The sequence below is a fragment of the Haliotis asinina genome, chromosome 3, assembly GCF_037392515.1.
Source record: "Haliotis asinina isolate JCU_RB_2024 chromosome 3, JCU_Hal_asi_v2, whole genome shotgun sequence".
Lineage (NCBI taxonomy): Eukaryota > Metazoa > Mollusca > Gastropoda > Lepetellida > Haliotidae > Haliotis > Haliotis asinina.
This window is the reverse complement of record NC_090282.1, coordinates 9842551-9860918: the sequence shown is the minus strand read 5'-3', so window position 1 is coordinate 9860918 and position 18368 is coordinate 9842551. Positions and strand designations below refer to the sequence as shown.

At 40.1% G+C, this 18368-nt stretch overlaps 2 protein-coding genes across 2 annotated transcripts; both read right to left on the bottom strand.

Annotated features, from left to right (window-relative positions):
• Positions 1-4038: 4038 nt before the first annotated feature.
• On the bottom strand, positions 4039-12254 carry LOC137277338 (uncharacterized). Its single transcript, XM_067809025.1, has 7 exons — positions 12228-12254; positions 11262-11363; positions 10707-10775; positions 9404-9557; positions 8448-8731; positions 5380-5565; positions 4039-4104 (listed from the first exon to the last, which is right to left on the bottom strand). The coding sequence occupies exons 1-7, from the start codon at positions 12252-12254 to the stop codon at positions 4039-4041; spliced, it is 888 nt and encodes a 295-aa protein (XP_067665126.1).
• Positions 12255-15894: 3640 nt separating this feature from the next.
• LOC137278124 (uncharacterized) lies at positions 15895-17619 on the bottom strand. Its single transcript, XM_067810266.1, has 3 exons — positions 17568-17619; positions 16661-17038; positions 15895-16202 (listed from the first exon to the last, which is right to left on the bottom strand). The coding sequence occupies exons 1-3, from the start codon at positions 17617-17619 to the stop codon at positions 15895-15897; spliced, it is 738 nt and encodes a 245-aa protein (XP_067666367.1).
• Positions 17620-18368: the final 749 nt, after the last annotated feature.

Here is an 18368-nt window from a genome sequence, read left to right as displayed (position 1 = left end):
CCAGTCTCTGCTTGGATCCAGTACAAGTACACACCACTGTGTTTCAACAGTAAACAGTTGTCGGAAATGCCTGAAATTACTGTCTGAATATATAATGTTAACAGCTGTTTGTTGGTTTGATGCTTTTCAACTCAAATACAATCTTGACTCTTCTTGATCTGCAGCAGACTTATCCTGCATAAAATGGAACGTGAAAGAAGGTATTCAGACTACATGGGGTGGAAAACGCACGCTTCTCGCTTTTCACATAAAATATAAATCAGCGCGTGCATTTTCTTCTCCTGTTTTATAATCCCTCTACTTTATTGCCATCAGTAAGCACTGCTATTCTATACTGTACAGATATTGCGGCCTGTATAGAAACGACTCAATTATGCATTGCCAGTGGAATCACTTTGCAGAGATTTGCTTTAACATTCAAACCCAGTTAACTTTATGACACAATAATTATTCATTTGTCATATTGTATTTCTTAAGCGTAAATGATCTCACCCCGTTTCACTGTGAAAGCCGTCAAGTGACAAAGTGCAGTGTCATCACAAGTGACGAAAACACATTTTCCACATTGGATGATTAAACACTTTTATAACTAAGTAGTGATTAGTTCTTTGTAAATTTCAGGGAACGTATGTATACAATGTCAGCTTAAAGCATGGCCACATCGCCATCCTTCACTGTCATGGAAGGGCGTCATGTTCCATTAGGATCGAACGTCTGCAAACAAATGTGATGGCGAAACAAATGGCAAAACATTTCCAGAATGTTCCATTTATTGTTTAAGGAACAGCGGACAAGTGACGCCCAAACCGACGTAAAAAGAACAGTGTTTGCGTGTAAACATTAGAGTTGGTATTATATTGGATTATTGGGGATTACTTTGTCAGAAACGGGAACGTACATTACTATATGGCTCCATGCCAGGGGTATCTTCAGATGCTGGACCAAGCGTAATGCCAGTGAACGTACTGTCTTTTCAACGTAAACTTTTTGTATCTACACTCATGTGCCATAATAGAGTTCACAAAATGGTTGCTGTATTGCGTCATGGAGTATACCTCTTGATTCAAAATAGGATTTCTTAACTCATAGGCAAAAGTGGGGGATCAAATTTCACAGGGTGCATGTCTTGGTGTTCACCTGTCAGGAAATGTAAACAAAGGGGAATAACTCTCACTGTCACAGGAAGTCGTCTGCTCAGAACAAGATGGGGGCCAGAGGCAAATGTTTGACAGAGTATCAGAAAGAATTGATATTAAGACTATCCAAAGAAGGAAAAAGTGGCTGCAAAATAGGACAGATAACAGGGATAAACAGGTTCACCATCTGTAAATATTTGAGGAAAGTGAGACAAGGAGAAGATAAGGAAAATCCTAAAAGAAGAGGAAGGAAGAGAAAGTCAACAGAAAGGCATGTGCGCTCACTGATGAGGATTGTGAAAATTAACAGAAGGAAATCTTTAAGTGACATTTCAGCAATTTTTAATGAAAATGCCACTGTTCAGCTATCCAAGAGAACAATACAGCGTCGTTTACATGAAAATGGATATTTTAGGAGGGTTGTAAAGAAGAAAACAACAGTGTCTGCAGTAAACAGGTTTAAAAGACGAGCTTTTGCACGTTCTCATCTGCACTGGAAAGTGAATCAAGACTGGTGGAAAGTAATTTTTTCAGATGAAACACAAGTCATTATAGGTAAGGACCGAAAGGTTTTTGTCTGGCGCACTAATCAGGAAAAATGGAAACCTAGGTGTCTTGGAATCTACAATGACAGGAAACCCCCTCAGATTAGTGTGATGTTTTGGGGGTGCATTTGTTTTGACGGTGTAGCGACACTGGTGCCAGTTGATGGTCACATAAACTCTACAAAATATATAGAAATATTAGACAGTAATCTTTGGCCAGTTATTGCAAAAGTACCACAAGAGAGAGGTTATATTTTTCAAGAGGACAATTGCCCAGTCCATGTGTCAAAGCAGACAACAAATTGGAAGCAGGGAAATGGTATCAATACCATGAGTTGGCCACCACAATCACCAGACTGTAATATTATAGAAAACGTTTGGAGAACAATCAAAGTCAAACTTCAGAAAGACTTGCATCTCATCAAAACAAAGCAAGATTTAATTGACTGTGTGTTGAACATTTGGACCTCCCTGACACCAGCCTACATACAGTCACTGTATAACAGTCTACCAAAGAGAATGAGGCATGTTATGCAAGCTAATGGATGCATTACCAAATACTGAGACAATATAAGGTAAGCCAGTTTGTATTTTTTTCACAAAAATGATTCAAAATGTTGTGCAAGATACAGGTTAGAAATGGTGTGGCGGCCATCTTGTGAACTTTATTTTGGCACCTGAGTGTACGTTAGACGTAGCTGCGCGTCTCTTCCACATTAGCTCAATCAGATAACAAAGCCGACAAAATTTTACAATATCATATCACATTAAAACAATTATGAAGTAATAGCTCAATACCATTTTAAAATCCATATCTTATTTCACATTATAAAATCATATCTTCAATAATAGTGCGACGACATTAGGAACCAAAACACGAAGTAGTGCTGTATTTCATTTAAGGTGGAATCAGAAATTAGCTCCACAAATTGTAACCTGTGTGCAAGCGCTTCTCTTCTACATGCATACAGTACATGAATACAGTAAAACCGTTGTTTTGCACTGTTTTATCAAAAACATGAATTCATAAGATCCTTTTCTCAGGGTAACTATTCACGATGCTGTTACTTATTTCCCTTTCGATCGCGATTACACATGTCTACATATTGTATGTACAGAAATGACATGGACGGAAACGTGAAATTACATACCAGATAATTTGATCTACCAAGAAAGCATCATTATGTGGAACTCAGAATACTTTAAGCATTCATCATGGAACATGAAGCCTTTCTTGACATCCACGATATTGATAGTAAAGCTTCATGAAATCTACGTGGTCGATGTGTTTTCTGTAGAAATACCCTAACGTCACGTTAGTATTCATGGCAACTGACGTGTTAGTCGAGATGCTGAATTAAAGGTTTTCGCATTTGTGTAATGCATTGTTCCATGATTTGAAATGGGCGTTGAAGCAGGGCAGAGACTCCATCACAAGACGAATATAGTGTTTATTGTTAGTTGGAGCGTATGTTATTGGAACGCTATCACCAAGACGAAGACAGGCGTATACAGAGAAATGGCTGCAGGAATTCAATCCATTATTGATAACCAATCAACTCTTGAGCTTAGCGAAAAACAATCATAATCTAAAAAAACGTAATAGAATGCATGGTAAATATTTAATGATTGGTTGCTCTGTTTTGTTCCTTTCAACCTAATTAATGTCTTCGTAAAGTACATGTACACTGTCTAGTATTAAGAAAACCCTTATAACGGTTAACGTGCAATGTGCCCACGTTTGGGTTTGGACGTACAATAATCCACCGGATTCAGTGGAGACTTGAGCATGTCTTACAGCAGCTTCAGATCATGAACACAAGGAATGACTCGCATCAAGCTAACACGCTGTGACCAACCTGGTGTAAAGCAGCGTTAAACCAAACTCACTCACTCACTCACTCACTCACTCATATGTCCAGATGTCAGTTGTTCAACCTTGTTTCATCGTGCAATACTCCGAACTTCCATTACAGGCTTGTATTGAATTGTTGATTGCTACACTTCTCATAATTGCTTCCCAGTTGTTTGCACGATGTGAACTTGGCAACCCATTAAGGCTAAGTTGCCATTCTCTTCCTGAAATTATTAGCTCCTCTTTTTGTTACTCACGCTTGAAAGTTTACAGCACTGAACAACTCATCTTGGTATTGTCATTGACAATGAAGCCACTTTAGTTATTAAGGTATAAGTATGTTTTCGGACGAAGCGAGACGCAGGCCGTAGCGTTAACCACGTCTTCATTCCTTGTTCCCGGCCCGATGACCATCATCAGTCTGCAGTATGTTGTACATGTACATACCTTTGAGCGTAACACAAAGCACTGAACCTACATGTTTGTTTTCAAAGTGTTTTTACTAGGAGTATTGCTTCTTTCTCTTCCAGCCATTTAGGGCATAGACCAGATCCAACTTTTCATCAGCCTGTAAAATAGGAAGTAGAAACATGTTAGGACGCAGGTGAAGAATCTTCTTTCGAATCTCTCCTTACATTATACGAAAATATTTGGTTGCTTTTGACTGCGCTAACATGAACGTAGACCTAAATCAGTAATTTGTAACCAATTGTTTACAGTCGGTCATATATGCACCATTTCAGTCATATTTTGATTTCGATAAGTTGGAAGAACATTCTATAACATGAAAATGAAACAGTGGAGGCTTTTATTGTTTGACAGTGCTTCCGTAACCAGATAAGTCTTTGTGAATGACTCTAACTTACTGTGGTATTCCCACTAACTCTCACTGGTGTATTCCTAATATACACTTAAAAAAGTAGGGGAACCTGAACTTTCAATTAAGAAAGGAAGTGTAAACGTTGAGAAACGTTTTAAGTACAGATATTTTATTAAAGCACCACCAGTTCCATTTATTACCACCCCTAAACACAACGCATGATGTGAACGTGCACAACGCAGTAGCCCCATACACGTGCATGGCGTCCCATTCTTGATTTTGACGATTTTTCAAGAAAGTCGAGAAAACACTTAGAACATTAATTTTGACACTCATCTTGCATCACACATTTGTTAGTGTTTGTTTGTAGTCGTTTGTTTTAAAATGAAAATCGTACACGTGCAAATTACATGCCATACACTAGTCATCTTTCAAAAGCGAATACATACCAAATATCAATCGTTGTAAGGAAGGGCAAATGGCAGATGCACTTTCAAAACAATCAATATTATCATATCAACATTTTTTGATAAATTTCCTAAATATTTTTAATCGTAAATAAAAAAACCCTGACTTTCCACTACTTTTTTTTGAAAAGAGTATATTCCTCAGTGGGGTATCCCCACTAATTCCAAAAACTTTTATCCCAACTAATTCTCTAATTCTCTCTGAGATGTTCCCTCTAGTTCTCACTGGAATGTACATTCTAGTTCCATCAAATTCCCTCTGGGATGTTCTTCTAATTCCCACTGAGATATTCCCTCACTGGAGTGTTCCCTCTAGTTCTCACTGGGATGTTCCGTCTAATTCTCTGTAGGGTGTGTTCCCTCTAATTCTCTGTAGGGTGTGTTCCCTCTAATTCCCACTCGGGTGTTCTCTCTAATTCTCAATGGGATGTTCACTCTAATTCTCTCTGGGATGTTCCCTCTAATTGTCACTAGGGAGATTCTTCTAACTACCACAGGGTAAACATGAGTAAGGAAGTATCAGGGAACACGTTCCCCTAAACACCGATCCACTGACCCACACATAGAAACTTGCTGCCCCGTGACTGGCGATCCTCACTTCATCCAACCTGTACCGACACAGTATACTGTCCACTTTGTCCGCAATGTATCGTGGTACCACCCCGGGCTCGAACTCATGCATCAATTGAAGTGGATTGTCCCGACCTGTACGGCTGAGGACGGTTTGAACATCAGCCCAACACTGCAACAACAATCGGACGTCTGCCACTGAGAGACGTACAAGCCATTTTACAAACAACGTCATCGCCAACACGTATATGAAGGCGAGGTATGTTTTGTGAGCGTGGCTTTCCTCTTAAGCAATCACCATCTCCTGACAGTATACTACTTACATTTTACGAACACCTGCTATTATCACCATTTGCTAAATTTGCAGACTCTTGATGTTGCCCGAATAATACATTATGGTATACTAGCACCACGTTGCAAACTGATACTGGCAATATCAACAGTAAATAACTACAATTCCAGTAATCTGTTTGGTGCAAGTAGTTATACAACATCATAATTATATTGGACTGAATCATTACATGGCTAGCTGAATATTAATCAAGTCCTCACACAAGCTTCAGGTGTGTGTGTGTGTGTGTGTGTGTGTGTGTGTGTGTGTGTGTGTGTGTGTGTGTGTGTGTGTGTGTTACATATCGATGATAAATGACGAATAAAAGGACATCATGATAATATCTAATTTAGTTGAAACTATTGAGAACCGTGTCAATGATTCTAATGGCCCCGGGTAATTCCAGTCAGTTTGTCTGGGTAACCTATTCAAGTAATTTGTTTCTGATCTTGAAATCTTTATACAAAAATCCAGATATTCCAATCTGTAGACAAATTACGAATGAATAATCCTAATATATCGAAAATGTTTGTAATAATATTTTGTCTAAGCAACTATAACATGGTCGGCAGTATAAGAAATGCACACATTAAAACACAAAAAGGCAATCATGTAACAAATATTCAAATAAAAAAAAAAAACCAGCCTCAATAGAAATATTAAACGAGTTTACATGAGTTTGAGAATCTTCATTTCGAAAAGAAGGGAGAATCGTGCAGAATCATTTATAAGAAAATCAATGCTTCTTTCAGTAAAAGACGTGGGCCATTCATTCAATCTAGTCCAGTCAATACTGTCATATTGATCTGGCTTTTCATGGTCACAGGAAGGCTCTAAATTTTGACATCGTCAGTAAATAAAACATGCCGTAACTCTGCAGCCTATGAGAAATTAATAGTGACAGGGAGAAGAAATCTGCCATGTCCTTCTGAGTGGGCGAACGTGGTAAACTTAGATTACATTGTGTGTTTGTCTGTGGAACTCTGGCAATACTTTCTGTAGCAACAAGATCAATAAAGGCAACACTGGTTTTGTCTCACAACGTGAGCATAATGATGCTAGGTTTTGCTATTGATTATATTGTGCTAAATATGTCTTCACTACAAGCCTACCTGGATGGTCAGCATTCTTGGATAATTATAAACAGGCCCCGATTAAGGATGCCCCATCATTGAAAAACTAGTATGGAGTTCCCGAAACTTCACGAGACAGCATCGTGTTCCATGCCCCTTGCGGACAATGGTTCGAGAGATTCATCTTGAAGTCGAAAGACTTATTTTAACCGTTGATGTGACGCTCCTTGCTCACCTAGTGCTGCTCTTCAATAACATGCATCTTTTTATCAGACTAAGGTGACACTGCAGGTAGGGATATAGTGTAAATTTGTACCACATTTCCAGTTGGCATAGACGCTATCCTGTCTCCAGACTACTCCTTGTATATTGGTCAGTTGGTGACAAGTGCACTCCCTCAAACATCCTAATCACAGACCATTACGACGGAGTGGATTTGGAAAGTTCGTTTCGTTGTTCTTACTAATCGACTTCAGTGTCACACAGTTGGGGACAACTTGATCAGCGCTCAATGTCCAGTTGCCAGGGCTACCCGTTACGGTAACGTGACACTGGTACAAGTGAGGGTGCGGTGGCCAATACACTTGATGTGTCACAGTCAGTGACTAGCAAATTGTACACACGATCCCAGTAAATACATAATACTGATGATCGACCGTGTTCAGGTTAGCTTGCTTTGATCTAAGCAATCGAAGAATCACGGACAACGACAACCACCATCACGGCAGGATGGTACAGTTCCGGAGCACTGGACAAAGACGTCATGCAGTTCACATTCCTCGTCAACGTCCCAGCAGAGACCCACGTTTGACTAATCCCTGCAGACTCACGCTAGTAACGCGGGTATACTGTTTAGACACAAGGGGAATAGGTGAAGGTCTTGTGATATGTTTTTTGACGAATCAGTCTTAAGGCGTGGTAGGGTTAGGGTACGTGTCACAGACGTTGTCAACTCAGTGGGATTACATGTTACACATGGGGGACACAGTACTTTTGTACCGTGACGAGTCTCTGACACGTATTGTCCCATTGAAAGACGTCCATTAATCCCCCACATACTCACAACAACAGAACATCTACATGCCTGTGTCATCAACCTATTTTTGCTCCCATGAGCAGATGTTCATGAACCGGATGAACTGAGTCTTAATCTTGTTAATATGTGGAACAGGATAACAAACACAATAACATCTAACGGTTAACCAGGTTCAGCTTTTACCTGTTAAACCGTGGTGGGATTCAAAATGGATATACAAAACACAATGTGCAGTTTACAATGAACTCCACTGCTGTGCTTACGTATGAAAACTATGATCATTATTCATGTAAGATGGTTTTGTGGTTTTGCGCAAATGAAACCAGGCTTGCGTATCCATTACTTTGTGCACTGGTTGACAAACCAACTGGAGAACCCAGTCATTGATATTCTGAGCTGATTGTAGACATATTTATTGGCGTTCACTCATATACTTCAAACAGCCTTTAATTCGTCTGTATATAACCTTAATATTATTCCTAATATCTGTGACATATGTTTTAAAGTACGGAATAGAAGGTAAAATACACCGCAAACACGCAAACGTACAACATAGTAGAATTATACTATTCTACCAACAATGTCTCGGTGTCAGTATCCACTCCGTGTCTTACCCTGGTCAGTCTGTCCGAGTAGCCCAGCAATATACAAGCCGCTGCTGTCACTTTGCAAACACTGTTGGGAGGTTTCTGATAGCTGCGCAACTCCGAAACAGTTTTCAGATCAATGTCCATTCTCACTTCATGTTTCACTAATCTGAGTTCTCGCAGATGATCTCGTAACTTTTCGGCGACGTGGACTTGGTTCCGGAGACGTTCAGCATGTGGAGATGACAACGCGTCTTTAATAGCTTTGTCCAACACGCCTGCATGACGCCTGCGTAGAGCTTCTCTCAATCCTGCAACACGTGCCCAAGTCTGTAACACCATGTCACCAAGCCTGTAACTATACCGTGTGCCCCCTCTGTACTATAATGAGCCAGTTTCTACGATACCATGTGCCCCACTCTGTAATGCCATCTGCCCTAGTCTGTAATATCATGTGTCGCAGGCCGTAGTTCCATGGAGCCCAGTCACATGATACTATGTGTCCCACTATGTACTAGCATGTGCCCATGTCTGTGATACCATGTGGCCAAGTCTATAACGCCATGTGCCATGTTAACGATTCTAAATGTGCTCATGTTCTGTAAATTGTATTCTATTCGTGGTACCTGACGAAATATAACACATATCAAAGCATTAGTATTCCTCTTGTTATCAGACAATCAGATGATTACAACAACGTAATTTATTTATGTGGTCGATATGGATTGGTATGTTTTCTTACGAGAGAAATATAAAGTGCCTCTCAAATAAAAGAATACGCTCGTGATTTTGTTTTACACGTTAGGTTCACGGCTTTTAGATTACAATTTTAAACCATGAAAATTAACGTTTTGGTGACATTAGAATTATTTTCAGCGAATCGAATTTGTTCCTTTTTTTTGTTTCGAGTGGCGTTCATTCCTGCTCGGATAACATACATGGCACTGTGTTTTGGTGATGTCTTGATGATTACATGAACTAACCTTCCCTTAGTTTAAGAAACTCCAATTTTCGAACTGCCGCATAATATGTTTTATCGGGAATCTTGATGAACTTCTTATACAGCTCAAGGGCTTCTTCCAGTTCCTCAACACTTTTGCCTTGGCAGCAGGCAGACAGGTGGCGTTTGAGGCGTATCTTGCAACATAAACGTCACAGACTGTTCAACATTCCATCTACCGAGTCATGGCCATCAGAAAAGACATAGTCGGGATAACATTTTCACCATACAGTGGAATCTGTCTAATACTGACTTGTCTGGGTCCGACCCAGGTGCCCGGATTGCAAAGAAATCCGGAATAGACACGTTTTTGTCCGTTGCCATAGACACTAGTCAAAAGGTTTCTCGGGGTACGTAAAGAATTGTAAATGTCAGAGTTTGTTCAAAATTGGAAGTTCTCGTTTATATACTGAGTCAAAAAAGAAACTTCACATTCTTTCTTCTTTCACTATAAAAGACCGAGAGATGGTAAGATGGTTAAGTTGTTCTTATTTCATTGCTGAGATCTGTGTGATGTACTCGACACATTGACAGTGCCACAATCAGTTCCATTAGGCTACACTGCCGTTCCAAAACATGGGTATACAGAATGTCAAGTCACAGTATGGACGTCGAGAATAGAGATTGGCAGCCCGCAAGCGATTTCGAATGGTCTGTGAGGACAGCCGACCTCTAAACATCTCAGCCCTGGTTCACATAGCCGTCAGAAATCTGTCACGTAGGTGACGTAGGACTATTTGACGGTCTTCTGCTCGTGACGTCACACGTGGACGACCCGACCTTGGGCGATCAGAAATGGTGCCAGTTTGATGTAGACCATCTCTCAGTAGAAAGTATTCATTATTTTTTTAAAAAAAAAAACATTTTGTGAAGTTTCTTTTTTGACTCGGTATATGAACTGAACTGGTCTTCGTGAAATGAGCACTCTAGATTTTGCTCCTCAAAGACACTTTCGGTATCGAAATAGATCACTGTTTTGATGATGATCACAAACATTCCCCATGGTTAAATCTGACTCGATCGCAGACCGACATTGTGTGTAAACACTGATAGTAGCACCGAGAAACCGAGACACCTACCCCTTATATGATCTGTTGACAGATCTTGAGTTGTTAATACTATCAAGGTTAATGTTACATAACATAGCTGTACAAGGGGCTTTCTTTTAAGAACGGTGTATCCAAACAACTCCAAACATATGTATACATGTATTGGTTTTCCTACACACCTGTTGATGATGGTTCGATGATGGTTCGATGCTGTACAGATATTGTAACAATTTTTACCTGAAGTCCATTTTGATTTATTTCTCCGTTGGGAAAGTTTCGGTTGTATCTGACAGGTTCCTCTCTCCACTGTGGGTGAAAGAATAGCGTATATTATTACAATTAGCCATATTCAAAATTCAATTGTTTTAGCTATGAAATCATGAATCGCATTCCTGGTGATTTAGAAACTTCAGATGCATTGGAAGATATGCTACATCAAACCATCAGTTGCGATTGGGGTATGTGTTTGTAACATTTTATTTTCTTCAAATTTACATCAACCCAGTAATTGAACTGATTACATTTATTATAATTTTTTAAATATGTAGTTATGTGTATTTTTACATAATGGCTAATGCTTAAAGTGACCACAGGCATTTTTAAACTAGAGTTGGTCCTGTTTGTACTTGGAAAACGACCTGTCAGAGGAAGCCATTTTATCATATTTGTATTGCTGTTGTATTGCCAGACGGAGCACACACGCACATGTAATAGCCGTTAATGGCTGAGTTAAGTCAAAAAGTATATAACGAAATAATTTGTGTAACCTATGGCACTGAATATATATCTTACTCCGAGTCCCCGCCTGTTATCAAACTGGGAGTGCCTCGGGCTGTAGTACTGGTAGCTCCATGTGCTCCGGGAGGACGGGATGCCATCTACTGGTATAAAATGCTGAAAGAGAGTGCACCCTGCTCTTGAAAAGTTCCTAAACTGTGATAGTGTTAATAATTGACAAACAGTTTCCATATTCATGAGAGATGTCTGCTTAAGTCAGTCATACAGTTCCTTCCTTGCCCATCAACATTACTGCCACATGACGGCGGTCCAGTCTGGACTAGACAATCCAGTGATGGTGCATACAATGGACCGAGCAAGTGATTATGAACCATTATGAAATCGTGATGATTCCAGATGTTCGAGTGGTGCGTCAGACTAGTGTATAACATCGGACATATCTTTTGTCAGGGACGCATCAAGTTTTGAAAGTAACTCTGCATAACAACCACATAACATCTTGAAAGATTTACTGAGGCACTGAATATCGTAACCTCAGTTTAAAAACTTCTGAGCAAAATTCTTTTGAATCTTGGTTTAAGGATCACTCTCGATTGTACGCCAGAAGTAAATGTAAACATCAAATATGTGACTGTTGGAAATGTCTCGCCGGCATCATAAATACACTGCCTTCAGGCTCCTTGGCGTCCTCAACGCCCTTGGTTTGGGTACCTCTTGATGTGCCGGGCCCTAACCTCTCGGACAATCTTGGAAACGAAGAACACTACAATGTTGGGGAAACTACGTATTCCCCGGAAAGGTCATACTGAGTTCGACCTGGTCTCACTTTCTGGTCCCACTCGCTGTCTGGGCTGCGTGTGTAGGGGCACGGGTACCTGAGCTTATGATGAGCCATACCAGCCTGACTGCACTCACATATAACGGGGCCTCTTACTGTTGCATTGTATCTTCATTTTTCAAGCATAACTTTGTTAACATTGATGACAAATGCAAGCGCTGATCAGACGTATATTGCATTACCTCGTGACTTGAGGCACCACAACCCATTGACACTATCTACTAAGTCACAGCCGTTCCCTCATGTTGTGTTTCAGTGGACATCCAGTCGGGGCAGTCCCATAAGGTATTCTGTAATATGGGTTTACTGACATCAGGGTTTACTGTTGAACATTTATGTAGGGGTTCATTATTTATATTTGTAGAGTTGTATCACAACCTTGAATGAATGAAAGGATTTGTATGGAGGGTTGTAATATAAACACATAAATAATTTCAGTATCCTTTAGTTGTTTTAAATGTAATATTTCATTCATTTATAGAAGAGAAACATTAAGGACAATGTGGGAGATAAGCTTTGTCTTATTACATACGGTGAAATGTATATGGCAGTAAACTCAATTAATATTGTTATGAACGTTTAACAAAAATAGTTGCCTTATGAGATGTTTTAAACATATTATTGCTATGCAGACTGCAGATAACATTTATTTGTTAGAGTATTCGAATATCTAACTACAACTGATTGATAAGATCAACAGAAAACATACCATACTTGCTGTTGATTTTAGTATAGTTACACTGACCTGTGTATCGTGTTCCGGTCCTCAACAGGTGTCGATGTTAGATGAAATAACTGCGCTATTATATCCACATAAACCCTTGTGATAGCCTGTAGGACACACACGTACGTTTCACCTCCTTGGTTTATACGTGAGCTGTTGTTTTGAAATATATCACAATGCCAACGATAACAAACTGCTTTGTTCAGCTGGTCTACGTTTTGTTAGCTTTAGCGATACCATATAGTCGTACCCCAGGGGCATTTAGTCCGAGACAGTTGTTAGATTAGTGAGAAGTTAAACACAGTAAAATATTCACTGCGTGTCAGTCTTGGCACTTGCAGGTCAGCGCATCGGATTTATGTGGACAACGACACAAAGCTGTTCATAAAGATGACAATGATGTTGACATGTACCAATGTGACAAACACCATATAAAGAGATCAACATAAGGCGTCTCCACATCATTCCGATCACATCATGATCAAGTGTTCAGGAATCACCATCTACTAGTAATACAACGAGGTGTTGGAGGAAACAAGGAATTCATGAGGATCAGTGTGCTCCGAATGGGTATCGAGTGGTTTCGATGTTCTCCCTCTTTGTCTGTCATGGCGGCATGAGGTGGTGCATGTCAGGAACCGATGCCTTGTTAAACCTGATTACTTGGGAAGTCATATTTACATAGTAATGGAATCACATTGCTTACACGAAAACAGCAATAACATGTATTTGATGTAACACAGCGCATTCAGTCTCCAATACGATTTGATGTGATAACAGATCAGACTTTCAGGATAACAGTTCGTGATTACAGGGCATGTCTCCAGCACCCACACCATGCTGTTGTAGTCGATGTAAACGACGTTTGGAAGGCACATTCTCTTTCTTAACCGCAAGTGTACAACACGCACATATTCGCTTCTCATTTGGTCTGAGCACAGGTAAACTGTACTGCAAACCGGATGTTGGCAGGGTCATTAGAGGCGAAGAACCATCTGATATACCACGAGTGGCGTTTAAAAATTAATAAAATATATTTCACGTGAGTAATTATTAAATATGGGATAGGAAAACTGAGAGTACAAACCAGTTAGGAAATGGGTGTGTACCTTTGATGGTGGTGATGTCGTATGTTGACATGAGAAACATTTTTGAACCCAATTGCAAGCGAGGGAAGTACGTTGCCAAGTTTTGCTCACTTCGTTCGCGTACAAGAAGACAGGTAATTTTCTCTCTGCTGCGCAAGGATATTTACGCTAGAGTTTGTCTGTGACCTGAACTTTCAAGCTTAGGCATTCGTGGCGAAAGAAGTACATGTTTTCCGAAATAACATTCGTACTGTCTTAAAGTGCTCTTTACATATGCCACCAGTCTGCCGAATATGACTGCAGAGAGGTGGTTTCAGAAAGAAACATGCTGGGGAATCACACCGTATGTAATAGAATGAATCTTTAGCTGTGCACGTGTTGTAACAATCCACTGTCTGCCACACAATACGTGCAACCAGTTCCTGGAATCTACAGTTCGAGCGAGTAGGTTCTACTACACTAAAATTTAAAAAAAAAATATAAGGTTACTGTATATATAGAGAAGTCTATGGGAAAACATCTGGGGTTGTGTAACCAGCAGCTGATGCGTATGTAAAGGGAGATAACTAGCACAACAACATGGTAAGGAAGTTCTATGGTTCAGAACGTTGAGCTATTGCGGACTTGTTGGAAAAAATTTATCTTCGATTATTGTATTGCGTATGCGCCCGCGCGTGTCTCTGTGTGTGTGTCCGTGCGTGCGTGCGTGCGTGCGTCTGTGTGCCTATACGGGTGCGTGTGCATGTTCCGTAATATCACAGTGCTTGCCATTTACCGCAAGTTCAATGTCGATGTCGCCAAACTTCGAGCCCCACCGTCCTTTCACTGTAGACCGGCTCCATAGTTATTGCCCTCGACCACATAGGCGGTGTACTTATCAATGACAATTATAATGACACTGAGAGTACTAGGTGTCTGTGATTTCCAACACATATCGCAGTTTCCTATACCAGAAGGTGTGTTTTAATATGCACACCTCTTGACAAACGGTAGATGGGTCCCGCACAAAGTTTGTACATGTTTACGTGTTTTTAGCGATCTGTTTCGATGACGCTAATGCAAAACCCCACAGAAATAAAGGGTTGTGTCTCACACGTGAAGAAGAAGAAATGTCGAATTCGAACTAACTATATACAAGACAAATTAGACTTTTCTTTATAAAAATCTGACCTCTCATCTAGATTTCCTCAACCATGATGTTGAAATGTAATAATTATTCATACCACGTGAACACTTGCTGTAGACCTACTGCACGACCTTGTTCACTTGATGTATCGAAATGTGTTCGAGAGTAATAGTAAGCACACAATAATCCAGCGAGAGTTTTCTCCCTTGGAACTTAGGACCTGACATTGCAGGTTATGTCTCATTTGTCTCTGAAGCCAGAGTGGGTTGAACACTTTTACACTTTTACACATTAGATGCTCTACTTGAAAGACGAATCCATACACACGATGGATCGATACACAATCACAGGTATGTCTGGTCCAAACTCGATTATTTACAGACCTATGTCATACTGCTGTCTGTAGCGTTAGAGGCGTTACTTGTATACAACGTCCACTTTATTTGTTGACCGTTTTGCAGCAAAAACTGACTGACAAAACTCCATAGCCCACACCTGTCTCCCAGACGAAGATAGATTTCAATAAGGAATCGAACTCAAGTCTAGAATGCTTTCACAAGTCTTCTCTGCCCTAGATTTGTTCTGTGCTATTTTTTTATCTCTTGCAGATAAGTATAATATGATTTATGAATATAATAACTCGATTTCTGACACTTAATGTCATTCAAAATAATCCAGCAAAATATCTATGGTGAGCAGCAAATAGTTAAAGATTGCATTTAGACATGGTCTGTATTTTATCATGTCATTTTCTTTCATATCATGCACCGATTATAGGCAACATTGCATTATAATTCTGTTTGGGGGTCAAATGCAATATACAATTTATAATATCTGAACTGAAACATCAGGTTAAAGAATTGTTATTTAAAGAAGTACATGTAAAAGCGTGAGTCGTTCACATTTTGCTCCTATTCCGAAAACGCGTGATTTTGTATGACACTGTTTTTGTCTGTACTTCTGTAAGCTGTAGCTTTGACCAATTTTTCAGCAATTGTCATAGAAGAGTCGGCTGCAAGAGTCTCGGAGTCATCGTGGTCCAGGACCATTCTCCGTTTGGCAGCCCGTTGACGGCGCACCACGATGGACAAAACTACAAACACTATAGCAACAAAGCCCCAGGACGCACCCAGAGCAATGTACTTGATACTCGTTTTGTCGAGGCCCGGATGTGGTGCTGTTGTCAGTCCCTGTTGTTTGGTATTCGAGCTCTCGATATCTGAAATGTTGTACAAAATGTGACGGAAAGGCAAACTTCGTTGGTAAGTTTAAAAAATAAATATTAAAGGTGTTTCATTACTTTGCTTCGATTTCGAAATCCTGTAAGGCATGTTAGCCTTAAGATTGATTGTGTGACACTGTGTGTTTTACATATTAAGCCTCCAAACATGTTCGCAGCTGTTTATCAAACAGGAAGAGCACAATCAATCTGGGTTCTGAAAACATGCTAAATCCTAATTAGGCTAATCAGAACGGCCTGAAACACTCCCTGCTTATCATCACATGTTCTTAACGCGAAGTTTGCTATGAAATAGTTTGCTTTAATCGTATTATGTCATAACTGATTACTGCTATATTTTCACTGTATAACTGGCAAGAAAATCAACGTAAACGCTTTAATCGTTTGTGATAATTATAAATATTTTGATTTATACCCAGTATGCAAACATGGGCTACCTGTAGATCCTGTAGATACATTAGGATCTTGTGTGTGATATTGTGGATCTTCTGAATGCGATTGTGACTCATCGGTCTGCTCGCTCGATGTCTCTGTGTAGATGCTTGAGGTTACCGTGTCGGCGGTCCGCAGTGAACCTGTCGATTCCCCTGTATTATGAAACATCGCAGGATCTGTGTCTGTTGGTTGTAACAGACTGGAGGAAGATGTCTGTACATTATTCATGTTTTGAACAGAGTGTGACACCGGATGCTCGGGGGAGTTTGGTGAAGTGTTTTGTGTAGTCAGAATCGTTGTAGAGATTTCCTGGAACGTCGTTTCAGTCTCTGTATGCAATGATGAAGTCGGCATTAAAAAGCTGGTAACGTGCGTTGTCACTGAAAAAGATAATACATGACATCAGACAATCATAAATAATGATCAAATGACTAGTTAATTTCTATTTAAATAACCTACATATGCCCGGATGTAAGTCACTGACTTATGCCCCTGTTCACCTATCAGTCTGTGGCGAACAGGTCGGCTGAACTTGATATTGGTTCTTCTCATGCAAAAGAACGCAAACCGGATTTACACCCATCCACTGACCGATGAAATAGGTGTGGGCGTTCTTGAAAGATATTTGTTTGAAAAGAGCTGAACAAATGCAGATAATTATTGGGGTGTGTATAAGTGGGTCATGTAAAACACAAAGACATTACCTTGAGTTGTCATGTAATAATGGTTGTATCAGTGTCACTACACCTAGGGGAAGACACGTTTACGTAAACTATAATAAATTTAATCCATAGAAAAGCGTGATACATACATACATACACACACACACACACAAACACACACACAGACACACACACACACACATACATACATACATACATACATACATACTAACAGGAGTACACATACCGCACATGAAAAGCGATATAGTCACAACAGCTCTTTGCTTGTAGACAGCCATTTGTATATCAGGATGCCAGGTATGACGTTTGAAGCAAGTTATCTCGCTGGTTATCAAGAAGGACTGCAATTAGCATCACGTAGAAAAGCGAAGATAATATGACCTGGAAATTGGTCACGTTTAGTGACGGGTGATGGTGACATATCAAGGATCATAATCTGGTTGAATTTGGGATTCGAACAACCGACTGATTTGTAATAATATATTTCCGACACATGCCCAAACACGCCGAATCGATGTCATCGGGCATTCTTCCGTTTATGTACATGAATCCATGGCAAACAGGCCGGTGTCTTGACCGTTGGCTGTCGAGGACTCTGCATTGCCTTTTCCCGCACCTAAAGCGGCTCGGACTGGCTATAAGTGGAATATATCCCATCAGGTTACAGCCTCTTTTCTGCGGCCAAGGTCGTCAATAGCAAACGGACACAACCGTGAGAAAACTATGCTCCAGTGTAATATTGTGGGTGCAAATAGGGAACGCCTATTATTTGTTTATGCACGAACTTTATTTATAGCTGGGCGGACCAAGCAGAGTATGGAGATTATTATCACGAGCATGTCATGGCACGCGTATTTAAGACACCATGTTCATTGGGCTTTATATAATACAAGCAACAACTGGATCACTTTGTCATATTTCCGTTATGTCCTTGTATCCACAGTTCTCCCTCTCTTGCTCCTATATGCCCTGATCACACCAGCACAGTGTATTCATAACATCCGCGAATAGCAGTTATGAAAGATGT